Source organism: Hibiscus syriacus, unplaced genomic scaffold (assembly GCF_006381635.1).
Source record: "Hibiscus syriacus cultivar Baekdansim isolate YM2019G1 unplaced genomic scaffold, ASM638163v2 tig00116989_pilon, whole genome shotgun sequence".
Lineage (NCBI taxonomy): Eukaryota > Viridiplantae > Streptophyta > Magnoliopsida > Malvales > Malvaceae > Hibiscus > Hibiscus syriacus.
Window position 1 is genome coordinate 3,912,772 of NW_024063508.1, and position 18,448 is coordinate 3,931,219.

The 18,448-nt window shown below is 32.3% G+C and overlaps 1 protein-coding gene across 1 annotated transcript; it reads right to left on the bottom strand.

Moving 5' to 3' along the window:
- Positions 1-13,948: 13,948 nt before the first annotated feature.
- Positions 13,949-18,011, bottom strand: LOC120193234 (protein NRT1/ PTR FAMILY 5.4-like). Its single transcript, XM_039195786.1, has 5 exons — positions 17,846-18,011; positions 17,545-17,762; positions 16,853-17,104; positions 16,480-16,736; positions 13,949-14,825 (listed from the first exon to the last, which is right to left on the bottom strand). Exons 1-5 carry the CDS (start codon positions 18,009-18,011, stop codon positions 13,949-13,951), a joined length of 1,770 nt encoding a protein of 589 aa, XP_039051717.1.
- Positions 18,012-18,448: the final 437 nt, after the last annotated feature.

Consider the following 18,448-nt stretch of genomic DNA (forward strand, 5'->3'; position numbering starts at 1 on the left):
TTTATAATAAGTTATAAGAAAAATATTTAAAAAAAATTTTAATTTTCAAACATCGAGAAAATGATGAACATGTCTTAAATAAATTGTTTATACATATTTCATAAAAATTCTTCTTATGTTTATATGATTAATCGTCCGATTTCATGTCTATATATAAGTAAATAATTTTATTCCTCTATTTTAATAATATTCAATAATTATTGTTATTTTAATTCTCGAATTAACGTTTTGTAATTCAAGCGTCGACTGAAAGATCAGAACCGTAAGGATGTTCTTCTTGACGGAAAAAATGGCATATCTTGAAATCATCGTCATCAAGTGGTCATCGGCGGTGTACGGAGGAAGGGTTTTACTTTGAAGGGATTGAGAAGTTTTTTCTGATATCTAGGCCAAATAGCGACGGTTTGGGGAAACTAGACCTTGAATCAATGATTAGGAGCCCAAGACAGTTCTAACGGTGGACTTTAGGCTATGGATGGAAATTGGAGCTGGCAGCGGTCGCCGACGATCGATGGTGACCGATAATATGCTGATAAGTAAGGAAAGAATTAAGAGCATTCGGCTAAGGAGAAGAAAAGAAAATGAGAAATAATGAGAAAATGAGATTTTGAATAGGATATTTATACCCTAATAAAAAAAACTTAGTTTTTGGGGCAGCTGCGAAAGAGAGAAAGAAATATCACAACCTTAGTCCTCCTAGTTTAGGAAGAATTCGTCTTCATCATCCAGCTACTAAGTGACTTTCATTTGTGGCTCAATAAGTTTAGATTAAATTGATTAGTCCCTAGAAATCATTAATTAGATATTAATGAGTTATTCTTATGTAGAGAAAAATTATTGGACGTCATGATCGTGATTATGGATCGCTTAAATTCATGATATAAGTGTAATACCTGATTTTTTTCGGTATATTTTTCCAAAGCTGGAATATTTTTTATTAAAGCTGATTTTGAAACCCAATACATCAACAAACTTAGAACAATTTTTTGGACAAGATGAAAACATTTTTAAGGCATGGTATCTCTTGAAACTGAACCTTCTTTCAGTTAGCTTTCCAATGTATTTTGAAACTCATCAATCGGACATTAGAAACTCAATATATACTTATTTTAGTGAAGACAACGCGTGTAGAAAATTGGATACGGACTTAATACGAAAATTTTAATTTATTACGAATTTTCAATTATTTTATTGAATATTTGTAATTAAATTTAGCTTTCTACTTTCCATAGTTTATTTAGGGTAATTTAGGATCTTGTTATTATTTTAGAATTACTTTTCTTTTAATTATCATATCTAGCATTAATGAAAAGATGTTAGCCTTTTTTACTTTAGGATTTTTTGGGAGCCTATAAATAGGCCCTCTTATTTTGTGATTAGTGAGAAAAGGAAAAAAAAGGGAGGAGGAAGGAGAGAAAAGAATCATCCGTTGTAATTTGAAGAGCAAGAGCAATAAAATTGAGTTTTTTTCATTGTTATGCTTTTTATTTTTTATTATTATCTTTATTGTTTCGATCGACTTCGTTCATTTTTTTCTTAAAAAAACTATTTCGGATGTGAGAAAATCGATGAACAAGGAAAAGACTCCTAAGTAGATTTTCCTAAATCTAACATTCCTTGAGGTTTCTTCGTGAAAATCGATGAACAAGGAAAAGACTCCTAAGTAGATTTTCCTAAATCTAACATTCCTTGAGGTTTCTTCGTGAAAACTGATGATTTTCTTTTATATATATATATTTTTATTATTTTTATATTTATTGTTTCAACATGGAATTTGTTTGAAAATTCCATCGAATGAAAGAACCAATGAATAAAGAAAAAGGCTTTTAATTAGATTTCCAGAAATCAATTCTTCTTTGAGGTTTCTCAATAAAATTGATGGTGAATTTTGAATGAAAAGTTTATTATTTATTTATTTATCTCGATTTGATTTCAATTTTTTTGTTTAAATGACCCAATGACCCAATTTAAATTCCTATTAGATCCATGTGAGTAGGAGATAATTACAATTGTTATTCTTATTATTTCTTTTTTTAAATTTATTTTATTCTCCATCATATATTTTCATTCTCAATTTATTAGTTTTTTTAATTTCATATTTAATTTTTCTTTTAATTTTGATTCTCATTAATTGCTCTTTAATATTATCATTTTTATGACAAGTTACTTTCTCATTAAATTTAATTCAACACTTTCATTTAATTTGATTTTTTACCATATATTTTCTTTCCTTTTTACTTTTAATTCACTTAATTCAACTACTTAACCTTTTCTTTTGACTTTTTTATTTACTTTTAAATTTTTGGATATTCTTTCTTTTTATTTAATATAATAAGAATTCTTTTTTGTATTTTAAATTAATTTATTTTATTAATTTATTTTTCAAATCATTGTATTTATTTTTATTGTTTATATTTATTGTATGTGCCTTTTACGTTTTGTACATTAATATTAATTCCATTTATTTTTTATGTATGTTTCTATTATGTTGGTATTCGTGACCCTTTTATTCATGTTTGCAGATTGAACCCAAATTTTTATTTTTATTTTATTTTTTTTCTCAAACTCTAATTTAGTTTTTTCATGATATCAAATCTCAAAGGTAAATAATTTGGATCTTTTCTTTCTCTAACTTCAATTTTCACTATTAAGACAACTTGAAACCATGGTGGTACCGAGAGGGGAATGTGAGGGTGCTCATCCTTCCCCACATGTAATCGACTCTTGAACCCTTCCAAGTGAATCTCTGGTAAGATGTAGATCCAGTTAAAGGTAAAATTTAGGTATCTGACCTTAGCTAATCTAAAAAAGGTTGGTGGCGACTCCAAAAATGTAAAATTCACTTTTAGTCGAAATGTGTTCCCGAGACCACCCGAAGGATAGTTGCGACAGCTTGACGACTCCACTGGGGACATGAAGAGAGTCAAGCCATAATCTGTTATTTGTTGTCTTTTTAAGAGAAAATTGTAACTTTGAACCTTTATTTAATTTTTATATCCTTTTTATTTACCTTTGATTATTTTGATTTTTTTAATAAATAGTTGGACTAACCATTTTCTAATGATTTCAGTTTTCAAAATATTACTCATCTCAAGCTATATACCAGAGCTCCAAACCCATTTTTAAGTGAAGGTGAAAGCGACACCTTCATGAGGATTTATTCTCTGTATAGGCCTAGCAAGTAACATTTGGGGTTCATATACCTTATGTATTCGATGGATTTATTCTTCATATATACATAAGGAAATGTATCCTCTCGAGTTTAACTCGTTCCACAGGAGCCTATGATGGGCTTAGGACTGAGGGTCTGGTAGGCCCAAGGGGGCACCGACAAGGAGAACTCGGGTACCATTTTAGAATCAAACCGTGATGTTGCGAAGAATTAGAGCCCACCCCAAAACCTCATTCAAAACCTAGGTTGTTTGATTTACTGTCTTGCTTTACTTTACTGCTCAAATCATGCGAACTAGAAATATATACGGTTAGGATTTGTTCAATAAAATAAGCATGCAAAATAGAAATCATGTCCGGGTAGGAACAAAAGCAAGTGGGGTAGGAATTTTTATTATTATTTTAATTAGTATAGTTTCTATCTTACTAATTTGTTTCCTTTTTTATGTTTTTTTATCATTTGCATCTTCGTTAATCTCGAATAGTTTTCATTAATGGACAAATAGGTTGTAATACAAGAGGTCAAGAATGCAAAAGTACGACTACTGTTAGAAAAGACCCAGAAGGAAAAAGGAGATATTATGCAAGATAACTATGTGTTAGATCTGGTTAGCTATGCCTCAATCAGTCTCAAGTATAACGACATTAAAGAATTCGAAGCATTTGGGAAATCTGGAAAAATGAAAAGAAATAGAAGTTTTATCAGCGATATGGTGATATCATACATCTGCTCTATGTCAAGGTAGATGAACCCCTAATTTTAGCCCTAGTTCTGTTTTAGAATCCGGGGTACATCTGCTTTACATTCAATCAAGAAAACATGGTCCCACAATCGATGAATACACCACTCTGTTACATTTTGAGGGAATCGGAATGGATTAGGTCTTCATCAAATAAATCAAGAGCCCGCCTTTCAAAGATGGACTGGAAAAGGTTGCAGGGGTCGGTTGAAAATGGGTGACTGATCGAATTCAACACAAAGGAAAAGGGGAAGGTATTGCTTGGACCCACATCAGGAAACTGATGATGAATCATCCCAATGAGTACAAGTATATAGATTTTTTTTTACTAGGTATTTATGGCCTGGTTATTTTCCCAAAAACTTTGGGATATATTGAAGCGACTGTGGTAGAATTATTTGAATAGCTATCTAAAAAGGTGAATCTTGCTCAAGCAAACCTACTTGAGACTTTTCGATCGTTAAGACACTGTAGGAGGATGGGAGGAGGTCATTTTATAGGATGCATACAATTACTACAAATATGGATTCATAACCATTTCTGAAAGATTGACGGGATCTACTACCGGCGTTCAGTACGACATATTCCCCTTTAGAGGAATTTCTCACACAAAAATGATAGGAAGACATTCCAAGATAAAAGTGGATAAAGGTATTTATGCATCTTCAGGATAATGAGATTGTGTGGAGAGCCATTTGTCTAACACGTAGTGACATTATTCACCGATGCGGAGACTCAGGAGTAGTAATGTTACTTGGGTTATAGGGATGAATTGGCTACACTCCGCTTTTAGCCCTCAGGCAGTATGGGGCATGACGGTTCATTCCTGTCACACATGAAATATTTGGGTCTGAGTTTGCATATCATGAAGACAACTACAAGAAGAAATCAAAGACATAGCTTACTCATGAAAAAAAATATTATTAACTAACGGTGTAGCTGCCAAAGACATGCTTACTCCAGATTATTTGGAATGGAGGAATTTAAGGAAAAATGATAACATCCCCATACCTAATCATTAAGACACTCAGACCATTGAGGAGCATCTTAAATTAGTTCCATCTAAATTGGAGATAGCAAAGAATGAGTTTGAAATAGGAAAGAAAGAATTGAAGGAAATATTGAAGAAGCTGAAAGGTTTCAGTGGAAGCTGGATGCAGATGTTCAAAAGATCGAGTGGACAAGATGGAGAAGGAACATAAAAAAGTTTTCTATGAGTTGGACGATCTGATAAAATAGTACCAAGAGAAGGTCTAGAAAATGCTAGTTTGAAAAGATCTTCAGAGTATTGGAGAGATGGAACTGGTAACTTGAAAAGGAAGTTTGAAGAGAAAGGCGACAAAGAAGCACTGAAAGATCAATTAAGGGCTTCCCAAAGACAACTATCGGAAAGTTAGCTCCAAAACAAGCAACTGAAGACCAAGGTAAATGACATGGAGAAATCCCTTCAAAAGAAACAAGAGCATGACAATAGAGCTATGAAGAAACGAATAGTTGAACTGGAAGGCGTTGTGGACAAGTATAAAAAGTAGGCAAGCGAGCTTCAGATAGTCCCCTGTAATGGGGGACACCAGTGGCATTTTCATTGGGAATAAGCTTAGTAAAGGGTGAAAGAAAGGGATGCAATCATTCAGGAATTCTTAGAACAAGTACAGAAAGCATCCAGTCACTTGTATGGTTTGATGAGAAAAGCTGGAGTGGTCAAGTAGGGTATTCAGCTGGTAACTGATGAAGCAATAAGACTTATCAACCTATTGGAAGTCGTACGTGATTTATAAGATCTAGATTTAAATTGTTGTTGGACCATTTGTAATAACATTTTTGCCACAATGAAGGCTATTTACAATAATACGCACCTTTTTTGGATCAATGCCTCAGAATTTTCATGCATTTTGCATTTTTCACACTTTGCATTAATGTACATTCATTGTTAAAGATAAAATCAACTAATAAACAATGGTTTTTTTTTTAAATGAACAAGCACTAGACTCATCTTAAACGCATATTACTCGACTCAAATCGAAGCAAATGGAAGCTAGACTAGAGGAGATCAAGGAAAATTTTGCCAAAAGGATCTGGAAAATAAAACAAGCCAAAACCATAAGGATAACATCACAAAAAACAAAAGTAGCCTGGTTGATCATATTACGGCTAGGCTAACATTCTTGAACTTTGTAAACGTCCCTATGGCAGAGGGATCGAAAGAAATAGTGGCATCACTACTACCATCAAAGCTGGTAATCACACCTGAAAACTTTCAAAGGTATTTGAGAGACTCTTCTTCCATGAAAGCATAGGCTTCAAAAACAAACCTGAAAGACCATCACATTCTAGGGTTTGACGAAGAGGAAAAGTCTCAAAAGATGGAGGAGGAAACAAGACAATTGGAAGACCGGATGAAAACTGTCAAAGGGGATAAGAACTCCTATAGAGTTAATATCGTAATCGAGGAATGGGGCATCTTGGGATGAGACAAGAGGAGATAATCACCATTACCACAGAGTTGTGTTGCCTAGGAAATAATGTCTTTTTTGAATTTTTCTTTTATATGCATGAACCTTTTTTTTAAATGATATTTCTTTGAGTAACAAAACATTTCTTGAAATTAAGTGAATATCAAGTATAATGAAATGCATATTTTGAGAAATGAGGTTATAGCCTTTTGACATATGTCGAGATCAAATTCCTTGAAAAAAAAACAAGATCCATATCTTTTACCTGAAAAAGGAAAAAAAATGTTTTCTCTCACGTACAAGTATGGAAGTGGACAAGATGGGGCATCTCTGATGCATGACATTGCAAGACCAGTTAGTTTTCATGTCTGTTAAGGACGTTCTGTGACGATATATAATTTTCACAAATGGAATGGTTGAATATACAAATTTGGCTTAGATCAGTTGCTTGGGAATTGAGTTCTAAAGATGAAATTTTCTGATTTTTACTGACACTCAAATTATAATAGATTCTTCCTGACAAACTTAGAAAATATCGAAATCAAAGAATTAATGTAATATTAATGAATGATAATTTTAACAATTCTAGGGGCACTCAGCTGCAAGTAGTAGGTTGTTAATTTTCGGAGGTAATGTCTGAAGCAACTATAGAGGTAATGTCTAATCTTTATGAAGTGAGTTTCAATCGAGTTTGTAAAGTCGAATACTTTTTTACACTTGAATCATTTGATTAAGGGTATTCTGCTAAAGTAATGGGCCATGTTAATTGCCCTAACTTTATGAATACGAGTACATTCAGATCATAACACTAGTCTCTATGTGTCGAGATGAATCTCCCAGCAAAATCTAAAGTGAGGAAATCAAGTTTAACAAGGTATAATTTAAAGAAAACCTTTAAGGATTAAGATAAACGTGGATTTGAAATTAAATTTCAATGAAAGATGGACTAAGGGAGTTTGGAAACATATATTATAGTTGACTACACAAAAGCACTCAGGGGTTTTATTTTTAGATCGACATTTCTGCGCTATCTCTACTTAAGGAGTCTATAAAACTTGAATAAATGGAAGATTCCTGAGAACTGAAATATAAATGCTCTCTAAAGGGCCTTGTAGTGGATTGCATCAGTTGCGCTATTTGTTCACTTCCTATTTGAAAATCATGAAAAATCAAAACCAAATCACATTGCCTTCTCATATCACTCATAGATCCTGACATTTGTCAAATGGCTATAATTTTTTAAATCAACTTATGTGATTCGTTTATTTGATATTCAGTGAACTAATCTTTGCCTCAATTGCTCTGACGTCATTTTTATACCAAACCTTTTTAAAAAAAAAGGAGATATATCTCAGACAAGACATATTTTCTAAAAATAATCGGTTGAAGAACCTAAAACGTTGTGGGGTATCTCCAGGATTCTAATCTCTTTTCCTTCCACCACATGTTCCTCCTGATGTAGTTCCTATCAAAAGAGAGCCCGATGCTGCGAAGAAGAGAAAAAGATGGTTGAAGTGAATAAAGAATTTAAGAAGAGCCTAATACATCTGGTACTTGATCAAAAAAGTAAAAGATAAATATTCTACCTAATTATTTTCAAGTGAAAATGGGCAGTATAGATGGTTGTTTCATCTAGCACAATGTCTCTCTTTACTATGAAGATGTTCGTTCATTAAGGTGCAAGAGACCTATAACAATGAGTTAGCTCGAAAGACTTTTAACCGTGATGATGAGAAGTTTGGTCGCTATCAAATCCTTTCCGAATAACAAGCATGAGTTCACTGTTGTACTTGATGATGCCATGTCGGAGAGAAACAATGGGAATGCAAGCCCTGATAGTAATGACAACCCAAATGAGCGTGAAAGAAAGAGAAAGAGATGCTCAAACACGTTTAGAGTAGAGATAAGCTTTGCTGGAAAGATTTCCATAAGATTTCCATACAAGAAATTCAAAGTACTCTAGAATACAAGAATCTGAGAATTCACAAGAAGCACTGAAGATGCTTGATATAATTTTAAGGCAACATGTCTTCTTGTTCGCTAGATTTTTTCCGTGAAAATCAAAATAATTTTACAGACATTGGAGGAGGTATTCTTGGCTGTAGAGTTTTTCACTCAAAGAGACCTTTCACTAAATATTGATGTGTCAACTACAATGATGATCAATCAAAATGAAATAGAGCTGTACCCCCTCGACTAAAATAAGGCCAAAAAGGAGGATGAAAAGAGTACAAGATCACTGGATTGAGTGAGAAAATGTACAAAGATCAGATAATCACTATGAAGTCGTCAGTACTATGGAAAGATCGACTCTAGGGATGAGATCAACAGACAAAGAATGAGTCTCCATCCAAGAAATAAAACAAGAAATAATTCATGTTGCATACATCTTAAACATACTTAAGAGCATTGAATTTATCATTTTCCACATACATAATTTTTGCAGCTTTAGAGTGAAGTTTCAATTTCAGAACAAAAAATACTCGATTCAAAAGTATCTTAAAAAATAAATGGCGGTATAGCTTAACTTAACAATGATGAGCTACATCTCAATCAAATCAACTTATAGAAAGATATACAGACCTTAGAAACTCTACAACGGAGGATGTTAGGTTCAAGAGTCAATTCAGAAGCCACTACGATCTAACTTAACTCAACAGCGATGAGCTAGTTTCCAGTTAAATGTTTCAGGCTAGATTTCAACTCCACGACGGAGGATATCCAGCTGAAAAAACATCTCATTTGATTTTCTCACGAAGAGGAGTCATCCGAAGAACATCTCACATGGCTTTCCTGTGAATGAGAGTCATCCAATGAGCATCTCACCTGGTTTAAACTCACGAAGGGGAACCATCCAAAGAATCAAGATCAACTTAAACCATGAAGGGTAGTCTCATTTGAATTTCCTGTGAAGGCAAGTCATCTAAAATCGACTGCATTTTGCCTTAACTCAGTGGCAATGAGCCGTCATCCAATCAAATCTTTTCGAATTCAGTCTCAACTCCATGATAGAGGATATTGGGTTCAGAAAAAACAATTCAGAATCGAGTGTATTCTAGCTTAACTCAGTGGTGAGGAGCTAGTTTTCAGTCAAAGTTTTTAGGCCAAGTCTCAACTTCAACACGAATGGTTCTTGACCCAGAAACGCATCCAAAACTGACTGCATTTTGGCTTAACTCATTGGCGATGAGCCATCTTCTAGTCACATCTTCTAAAGTCAGATTTCAACTCCAAGATGGAGGATATCCGACTTCAAGAAAAGTCATCTAAAACTTTGACTCACGATTTCAACTTCATGACAAAGAATATCATGCCCAAGAAACTCAAGATTGACTCAACTTCACGAAGAATGAGTCATCTACAACCTAGCTCAACTCAACAACGAGGACCTATTTTTCAACCAAGGTTTTCAAGTTAAATTCCAACTTCACAACGAAGGAAATTGAACTAGAAGAAGATCCAAAATCAATTTCAATTTAGCTTAACTCAACAACTAGGAGATACTTTCCAGTTCAGATTTTGAGCTTGATTTCAACTTCACGACGTAGGATATCATACTCAAATCACCCAAGATAAACTCAACTTCACGATGAAGCAGTCGACTAGTATTTCAACTTCATGATGAATGATATCGTGCTCAAGGAGCTATTTTCAAACCAAGGTCTTCAAGTCAAATTTCAACTTCACGACGAATGATATTGTACTAGAAGAAGACCCGAAATCAATTACGATTTAGCTTAACTCAACAACGATGAGCTAATTTCCAATTTAGATTTCGAGCTTGATTTCAACTTCACGATGAAGGATATAATGCTCAAATAACCCAAGATTGACTCAACTTCACGACGAAGGAGTCGACCATGATTTCAATTTCATGATTAATGATATCATACTCAGGGAGCTATTTTCAAACCAATGTCTTCAATTCAAATTTTAACTTCACGACGAAGGATATTGGACTAGAAGAATACTCAAAATCAATTACGATTTAGCTTAACTCAACAACGAGAAGCTACTTTCCAGTTTAGATTTTGAGCTATATTTCAACTTCACGTCGAATAATATCATGTTCAAGTCATCCAAGATTGACTCAACTTCACAATGAAGGAGTCATCCATGATTTCAACTTCATGACGAAGGATATCATGATCAAGTCATCCAAGATCAACTCAACTTCACGACAAATGAGTCATCCATGATTTCAACTTCACGAAAAAAGATATCATGCTCAAATTATCCAAGATTGACTCAACTTCACGACGAAGTAGTCAACCATAACTGAACAACGAGGAGCTATTTTTCATCCTATATTTCGAGTTGGATTTCAACTTCACGACTAATGATATCAAGCTTGAGTCATCCGAGATTGACTCAACTTCACGATGAAGGAGTCATCCACAACATAGCTTAATAGCGATTAGTTATTTTCATCTAACATAAGCCGCAGAGGATTCAATTACTCTGGGACCAAGACAAACTAGATGAATATTTTCAAACCCATCTACTTGAAGATGTAGAAGATGAAGACAAGCCCTTAGAATAGACCCCAAAAATCCCAATTATCTTGAAGATACAGAAAAGTGGACGAGCATATTAACCAAAGGATAAAGGAAAACAATAACACCATGGAACAAAGCTATATCAACCGAACCAAAATCGGTTATTTTTTTTTATCTTTGCTCTATTTTCCTTACACACCAATGAGAAAATAGGAGTAGTTGTAATACCCAATATTTTGTCTGGTCTATTTTTTCCGAATCTGAAATATTTTTATTAAAGCTAATTTTGAAGCCTGATACAACCACTAACGTGGAACAATTTTTTGGACAAGATAAAAACATTTTTAAGGCATGGTAACTCTTGAAAATGAATCGTCTTTCAATTATCTTCCCAACGCATTTTGAAACGCATCAATCAAACATCAGAAACTCAAGATATGCTTATTTTAGCAAAGATAACGCGTGCAAAAAATTAGATACGGGCCTAATACGGAGATTTTAATTTATTAAGATTTTTCAATTATTTTATTGAATATTTGTAATTAAATTCCAGCTTTCTACTTTCCATAGTTTATTTAAGGTAATTTAGGATCTTTTTATTATTTTAAAATTACTTTTCTTTTAATTAGCATATCTAGCATTAATGAGAAGATGTTAGCCTTATTTACTTTAGGGTTTTTTGGGAGCCTATAAAATAGGCCCTCTTATTTTGTAATTTGGGAGAAAAGGGGAAAAAAGGAGGATGAACGAGAGAAAAGAATCATCCATTGTAATTTGTAGAGCAAGAGTAATAAAAGTGAGTTTTTTTTCATTGTTATGCTTTTTATTTTTATTGTTGTCTTTATTGTTTTGATCGACTTCGTTCTTTTTTTACTTAAAAAATTATTTTGGATGAGAGAAAATTGATGAACAATGAAAAGACTCCTAAATAGATTTTCCTAAATCTAACATTCTTTGAAGTTTCTCCGTGAAAACCGGTGATTTACTTATTTATATATATATATTATTTTTTGTATTTATTGCTTCGACATTGATTTTGTTTGAAAAATTTCATCGAATGAGAGAACCAATGAATAAGGAAAAGGATTTTAATTAGATAATTTTTTCTTTTAAATTTTATTCTCATTAATTGCTCTTTATTATTATTATTTTTATGACAAGTTATTTTCTCATTAAATTTAATTCAGCACTTTCATTTAATTTGATTTTTTACCATATATTTTATTAGATTTTCTTTCCTTTTTACTTTTAATTCACTCAATGCAACTACTTAATCTTTTCTTTTTGATTTTTTTATTTACTTTTAAATTTTTGGATATTTTTTCTTTTTATTTAATATAATAAAAATTTTCTTTTTATTTTAATATTTACTTTGAAATATGACCCGAAGGACCGTTGCAACAATAAGGTTAAAAGCTCGGAATCAAAGTGGGTAATCTCGAATTCAGAAGATTAAGGTGAGTGAAACTCGTATTCTAAAACATTTCATGATTTTCACAATTATGACGTATTGCATGTTGTGTTTGGATATTCAATTAAATATCCGAATAAAATATAGGAAAAATTAGCAAAATATCCGCTATTTAGATCGTAAAAAATAAAGGCCATAAATGAATAATTGATCATGAAATTTGAGTAAGAGACCATAAGACCTTAGTGATAACGAGTCAAGTTATACTAAATAATCAGGATTCGCTCGAATATAGAAAATGATTAAATTTTCATAAGTCATAATAAATACCAAGAAAAGGATTGTGCGGAAAATATTATTAGACACAGAGGACGAATTAAGTATTTCATTCATAATTTGTTAAATGTTTAATATACTATCGAGAGCTTGGTTTTTAAGAGCATAAGACACACCGAGACGTAAAAGATCTCTGGAGCCTAGGCATAAGGTGTTAGAGTGCACTTTTCGTATGCGAGGTGCACCGTTTGTACTATAGGATATAGATTAAATTTAAACTGTATTTTGTACTCAAAATAACATGATAAATAATATTATAACTTTTTAAAGATCAAAATATTCAATATCATTGCAGTATCAACTAAAAACACACAAACTAAAATAAAAAACATTGTTCAAATAGAATAAATGAAAAACAAAACAAATATCATTGTCTTAATGTTTCAAGTTGTGACACTTGAACAAAAAGCAAAGCATAGTAACAAACATCTACATCAATTCATCATCATTCCAAATCATTATCATCCTCGTAACCATCTCCATCGTTACCATCATATGTTCATCTTCACCAATATTCTCTTCTATCTCATCATCATTATGCATTGAAGTGGAAGCCGATCTAACAGTAGAGCTAGAAGCTATACCTTTTCCCTTGTCAAATTTAGAGGAATGTGCAGAACTACTAATGAGATTTTTTTTTATTAATGATATGGTATTATCTTATGGCAACACATCAATAACAATGTTAATTTTTTAACCACATATGATCAAAATAAAATCAAAATGTAACGTTAGTAATAATTTAAAAGAAATAATTGAATTACCAAAACAGAGCTAAAATAATAGTTTGGTGACTAAATTCATAGTTTACCCTGGAAATTATTACGATATTTTTACCTACTATCTATATATTAATAAATATTAAAGTATATATTTTTAATATATTAATATCAATATATTTTTATAATTAACATTCGATAAAATATTTCAATTATTTAAGAAAAATATGATTCGGGACAACCCAACTTATAATGTTGACTTAGAGATATTAGTGAATTTAGAAATAGTTTTGAGAATATATATATATATATATATATATATATTAATAATATAATTTTTTAATGAAGTTGACACATAAAATTTTGGAATGAATATCATCAATATAATAAATAACTAATTAGAGAATATTCAAATTTCTGAGTAAACAATATCCACCGTCAAAAAGTAATAAACCCGTCGCTGATTTAAAAGTTAAATTCATTTTCTTTTTGCATTTACATTTACCCATATATTATAAAAAATGACATAGATAGATATGCATGATTCCTCAACAATTTTAATTGAAGGGTAACTAAAAATATCAAGAAGATAAACTATTATTGGATTTAAAAGTTAATTTCATGCTCTTACATCCGAATACCCATGCTCTTTGCCCTCACTTATTTCATCATATTCTTCTACCTTTTTGTACACAAAGCCATTAGAAATCCACATATAAACACACAAATTAATACCACTCAACGCTGCCAATACCCAATAGAAGTAATTAAGATTTGAACGGTTCAGATTATCTCCCAACCATTCATTCCCATGCTTTGAACTGATCATTTGAACCACCGAGATGATCCCGGTGTTGACAAAGCTCCCAACTCCCACTATACTTATATAGGCCGCCGCTCCGATGCTTCGCATTTCCTCCGGCATTTGATCGTAGAACAATTCTTGTAACCCGACAATGGTGAACACATCTCCGATTGCCGTGAGTACGTACTGTGGAAGTAACCACCATATACTCATGGGGACCACCGCTTTTGGGGCATCGATAAGGCCATGTTTTCTAGCGGTGTTAACTCTAGCGGTCTCGACAATGCCTGCAACAACCATGTTAAGTATGGACACGAATAAACCGATACCGATTCTTTGTAGGATGGTTATTCCTGTGGGGTTTTTTGTTAATTTTCCGGCCATGGGGACGAAAACACGATCGTAGATCGGAACGGCGATGAGGATGGTGAGACCTACTAGGCTTTGAAGTGCGGCCGGAGGGACTAGGAAATCGGGGCCGAGAGATCTCGACATTGTGCTGCCTTGCTTGGTGAAAAATGTGTGCAATTGAGCTATCACGGCGCAAAACATTAGGCAACTAAGCCAGATGGGGACAAGTCTAAGTAAAAGCTTAACTTCTTCAACTTGGTTCAATGGACAAAGCCTCCATGGATTCCTGGGTTCGGTCATGCCATCTTCATTGTCAATGATCATTGCCTTGTCTAGAAACCTACAATTCCTATGAAATATTTTAGTACATTAGGTTTATTATTTTATCAATTTAACCCTTAATCTTTAAAGATGAATAAAAATTATCGCTAGTTGAACAAAATAATTCAGTGATGCATGTTTAGAGTTATTTAATGATCAAACTGATAAAAACACTAGAGAACTCGAGTTATTTTACCTTTTGTGTAGCTACCGGATTAACAACTAAAGTTAAAATTGAACCAAAGTTAGTGAAGGGGTAAAGATACTTTAATAAAAAATAGTATAATAAGTCAATATCGTAAAATTATAGCATGATAATTAAATTTTAAATTTTGAAATAGTACATGAGATTTTGGAATATTTAAACATGGATTAAATAATATTTTAGCATTCGATGGTATGCATCATTATCATTCTGATACCTAAAATTATTTTCTTAAACTTTTTAATCGTGATGTAAATTATTATAAAAATCGAATATTTTGTTTTTTTTATAAAAAAGTTTAGGCCAGGGATGACTCCTCCAGTGTAGAATCAAGACATACCTAAGACCTAATTAGGAGTTGCCCACCAAGATTGACAGTGGTAATATTCGAACTTGACCTTATAAACTCATATTCCTGAATTCTAACCTGTCAACACTCGTCGACAAATATTTTGTTCTCTCAAGGGTGTGTATATGGACAAAATCATGGAAATTAAGGAGTGGTTTTTGGATTATATATTAATGGAAGTATAATTGGTAGAGATATTCTTAGATAGAAATCTTTTAATTTAATTTTTAAAAAATCGTATAAAAAGACCACGTGGAATTAATTTAGCAAAGGAATATGATCTCATTCTATTTGTGATCAAAATTTACAAACTGTCAAAAAAATTATCAAACTATTTTAATTAAAAATATTAATGAAGACCTTAAGCACTCTATTTCATATTATTTTATCTCATACATGATTATGTATTGCCAGCCGCCACGATTTCAATTCTATTATAAAGTAATGCTAGCTAGCTTATCATTATTATAAGATGTAAAACTTCATCAATTTATTAATTATACGCTTTGATGGTGATATGCAAGTGGAAGACTTTGAAATTTAATACATTGGCAATATTAATTCTATTTTCAATTTGATACATTGAATTTTTTCATATTCTTTTTAGATGGTCATATATTTTAAATTCGATACATATTTATTATTTTTGTTTTTTTATTTAATTATTATGTATATTTAATTTTAATATGATTTTTTCTCTAATACATTGATTTTGGAGTTTTTATAAATAATTTTAATACATTATTATTACATATCTTATTTATTTAATTAAACTATTAATCAATGATTTGTGACAATAAATTATGATTATAAAAAACTGCATTGTTAGTGTCAAATAATTACACTTTTAAATATTTTTTAATTTATTAAATAGTTTCAGTTATAAAAAAAAATTATTCTTCTTAAAGATCTTAAATTCACACAGTTGCGTGTTGTCTATAGATTAAGAAAATTATAAATATATATTAATTTGTAATCTTACTATATTATAAAAAAATATTTCAGTTTTCTATTTATTTTGAATATAAAATGATAATTTTAATTTTTTTTATAATAAAAACACATTTTTAATCAATTATTTTTTTGGATTTTAATTTTTTTCAATGATTCGACGGTTACCTAAATTGCTTTGTACGGACCAACTTGTGGCCCATGGTGTCACCTCTATCATCCTCATAACAAATGCCCCTGCCACCGTGCGTCTCAGTCAAGCCCCACTTCCTCGCCGCCGCTACGAACACCTGAGCCACCGTGCTGAAGGGACTTCCCGTCGGACGCTGCTTTCGATACCTCCTCATCCCTATCAAAAACAACGCCAATGCCACCGCCAACGACGCTGCTAACACCCCAAACCCCGCCGCCCAACTAACATTTTCCTACAACGTGAATTCCATTCACTTTAACATAAAAAAACTGAAAAAAGTAACGCCAGTTAATGGCACAAATTTCAAGCCGTATTTCATGGAAAAGTAGTTTTTTTTTTTAAATTTACCTGTAGATAAATGACGACAACAATGGCGACAGAGGCGCCGGCAACGATCCCCAGATACCACCAGTTGAAAAACGAGCTTTTGGCGGCCTTCTCTTCTGGGTTGTTTTCGTCGAACTGATCGGCGGCGAAGGTCTGAACGCAGGGTTTATGGCCACCTTCACCGATGGCTAATATGTAAAGTGCTGTAAAAAACAGTGGTTTCCGATAATGCATAGGTATCACTGAGACTGATAAACTCAATAACACCATTCCCTACATGCATTGAAACATAATTAATTTAACTAAAAAAATATATTTGAGGCTTAAATAACAATGGTACGTGAGTCCGATTCAAAAATATTTTTAAGAATTATATATATATAAGTAATAAAAATTGTTTGTACGAATAAATAAATAAATAAAATTTTAAAGTGAACACTAATAATAAAAAAAACATTTAATATAAAGATTTTTAAATTTCAATGATATACAAATCTTGCATTACAAGCCAAATATTATTTTACAAACCAAAAATATTTTGGAGGGTTGACGAATATATATTAAAAACACAAATCACAACGAAGGAATATAAATAAAATTTTAAAATAGTCATTGTCATCGGTAAAGTAGATAGATAAGAGAAGAATAATCAAATTTCAGGATAAACATGTTAGGAAAGCTATGGATCCACCACTAGCAATGTGCATTTTTACCAGGAAGTAGATGGAAGAGGAAGCGAGGATGGTCTTGAAGCGGCCTAGATATGAATCGGCGACTATAGCTCCAAGTACAGGGAAGATGGCGGAAACGCCAACCCAAGTATTGACGTTCTTAGCGGCGGTCGCAACCGGCTCACCGAGGTTGTTGGTGAGATAAGTGATGAGGTTTCCGGCCAAACCATAGAAAGCAAAACGCTCAGCCATCTCAACAACTGCATGAAAAGGGAACAAAAATCAGATTAAAATGCAGCATAGGGAAGACGAAAATATCGAGAAGAGAGGAAAATGGGTTTACAGATGACGAAAATGACGGCGGCCCAACCGCCTTTTCGAGGACTTTGGTGGTCGTTGTCAATTGCGACTGAGGAATCCATGTCGACTGGAAGAGTTAGAAGAAGGAAATTGGGCAAAGGAAGCAAACGAAAATTTGGAATGGAATGGCCGACGATGGTTGTTCCCATTTATACATTTCAAACATAATCGGATTTTTTTTTATTCTTATATCCAAAATTATATTTTAAATCTATACGTTTATGCTTCAGATCTACCCGAGTTTGGATAAGTACTTTTATTATTTTAATGGGAATTAGACTTTATATTAATTGATTAAAATGACATATATTATTTGTTTTAGTATAATATATAAATAAATTATAATCAAACTCATCAAATTATTCTAATGATAAAAGAGATTGTTGATCTCTCTAGATGTCCTAAGTTCAAGTAGTAATATATGTAAAGTGAATGCATTACCAATGGCTTAAAAACTTCTAAATAGATATTACCTCACCATCAACCAAGACTATTAAAAGATAATAAATAAGTTATCAAAGTTAAGTAGTTTGATATCGCTTAACCAATGTATTAGGTTCGAGTCTTTTTGTATGCAGAAAACCCC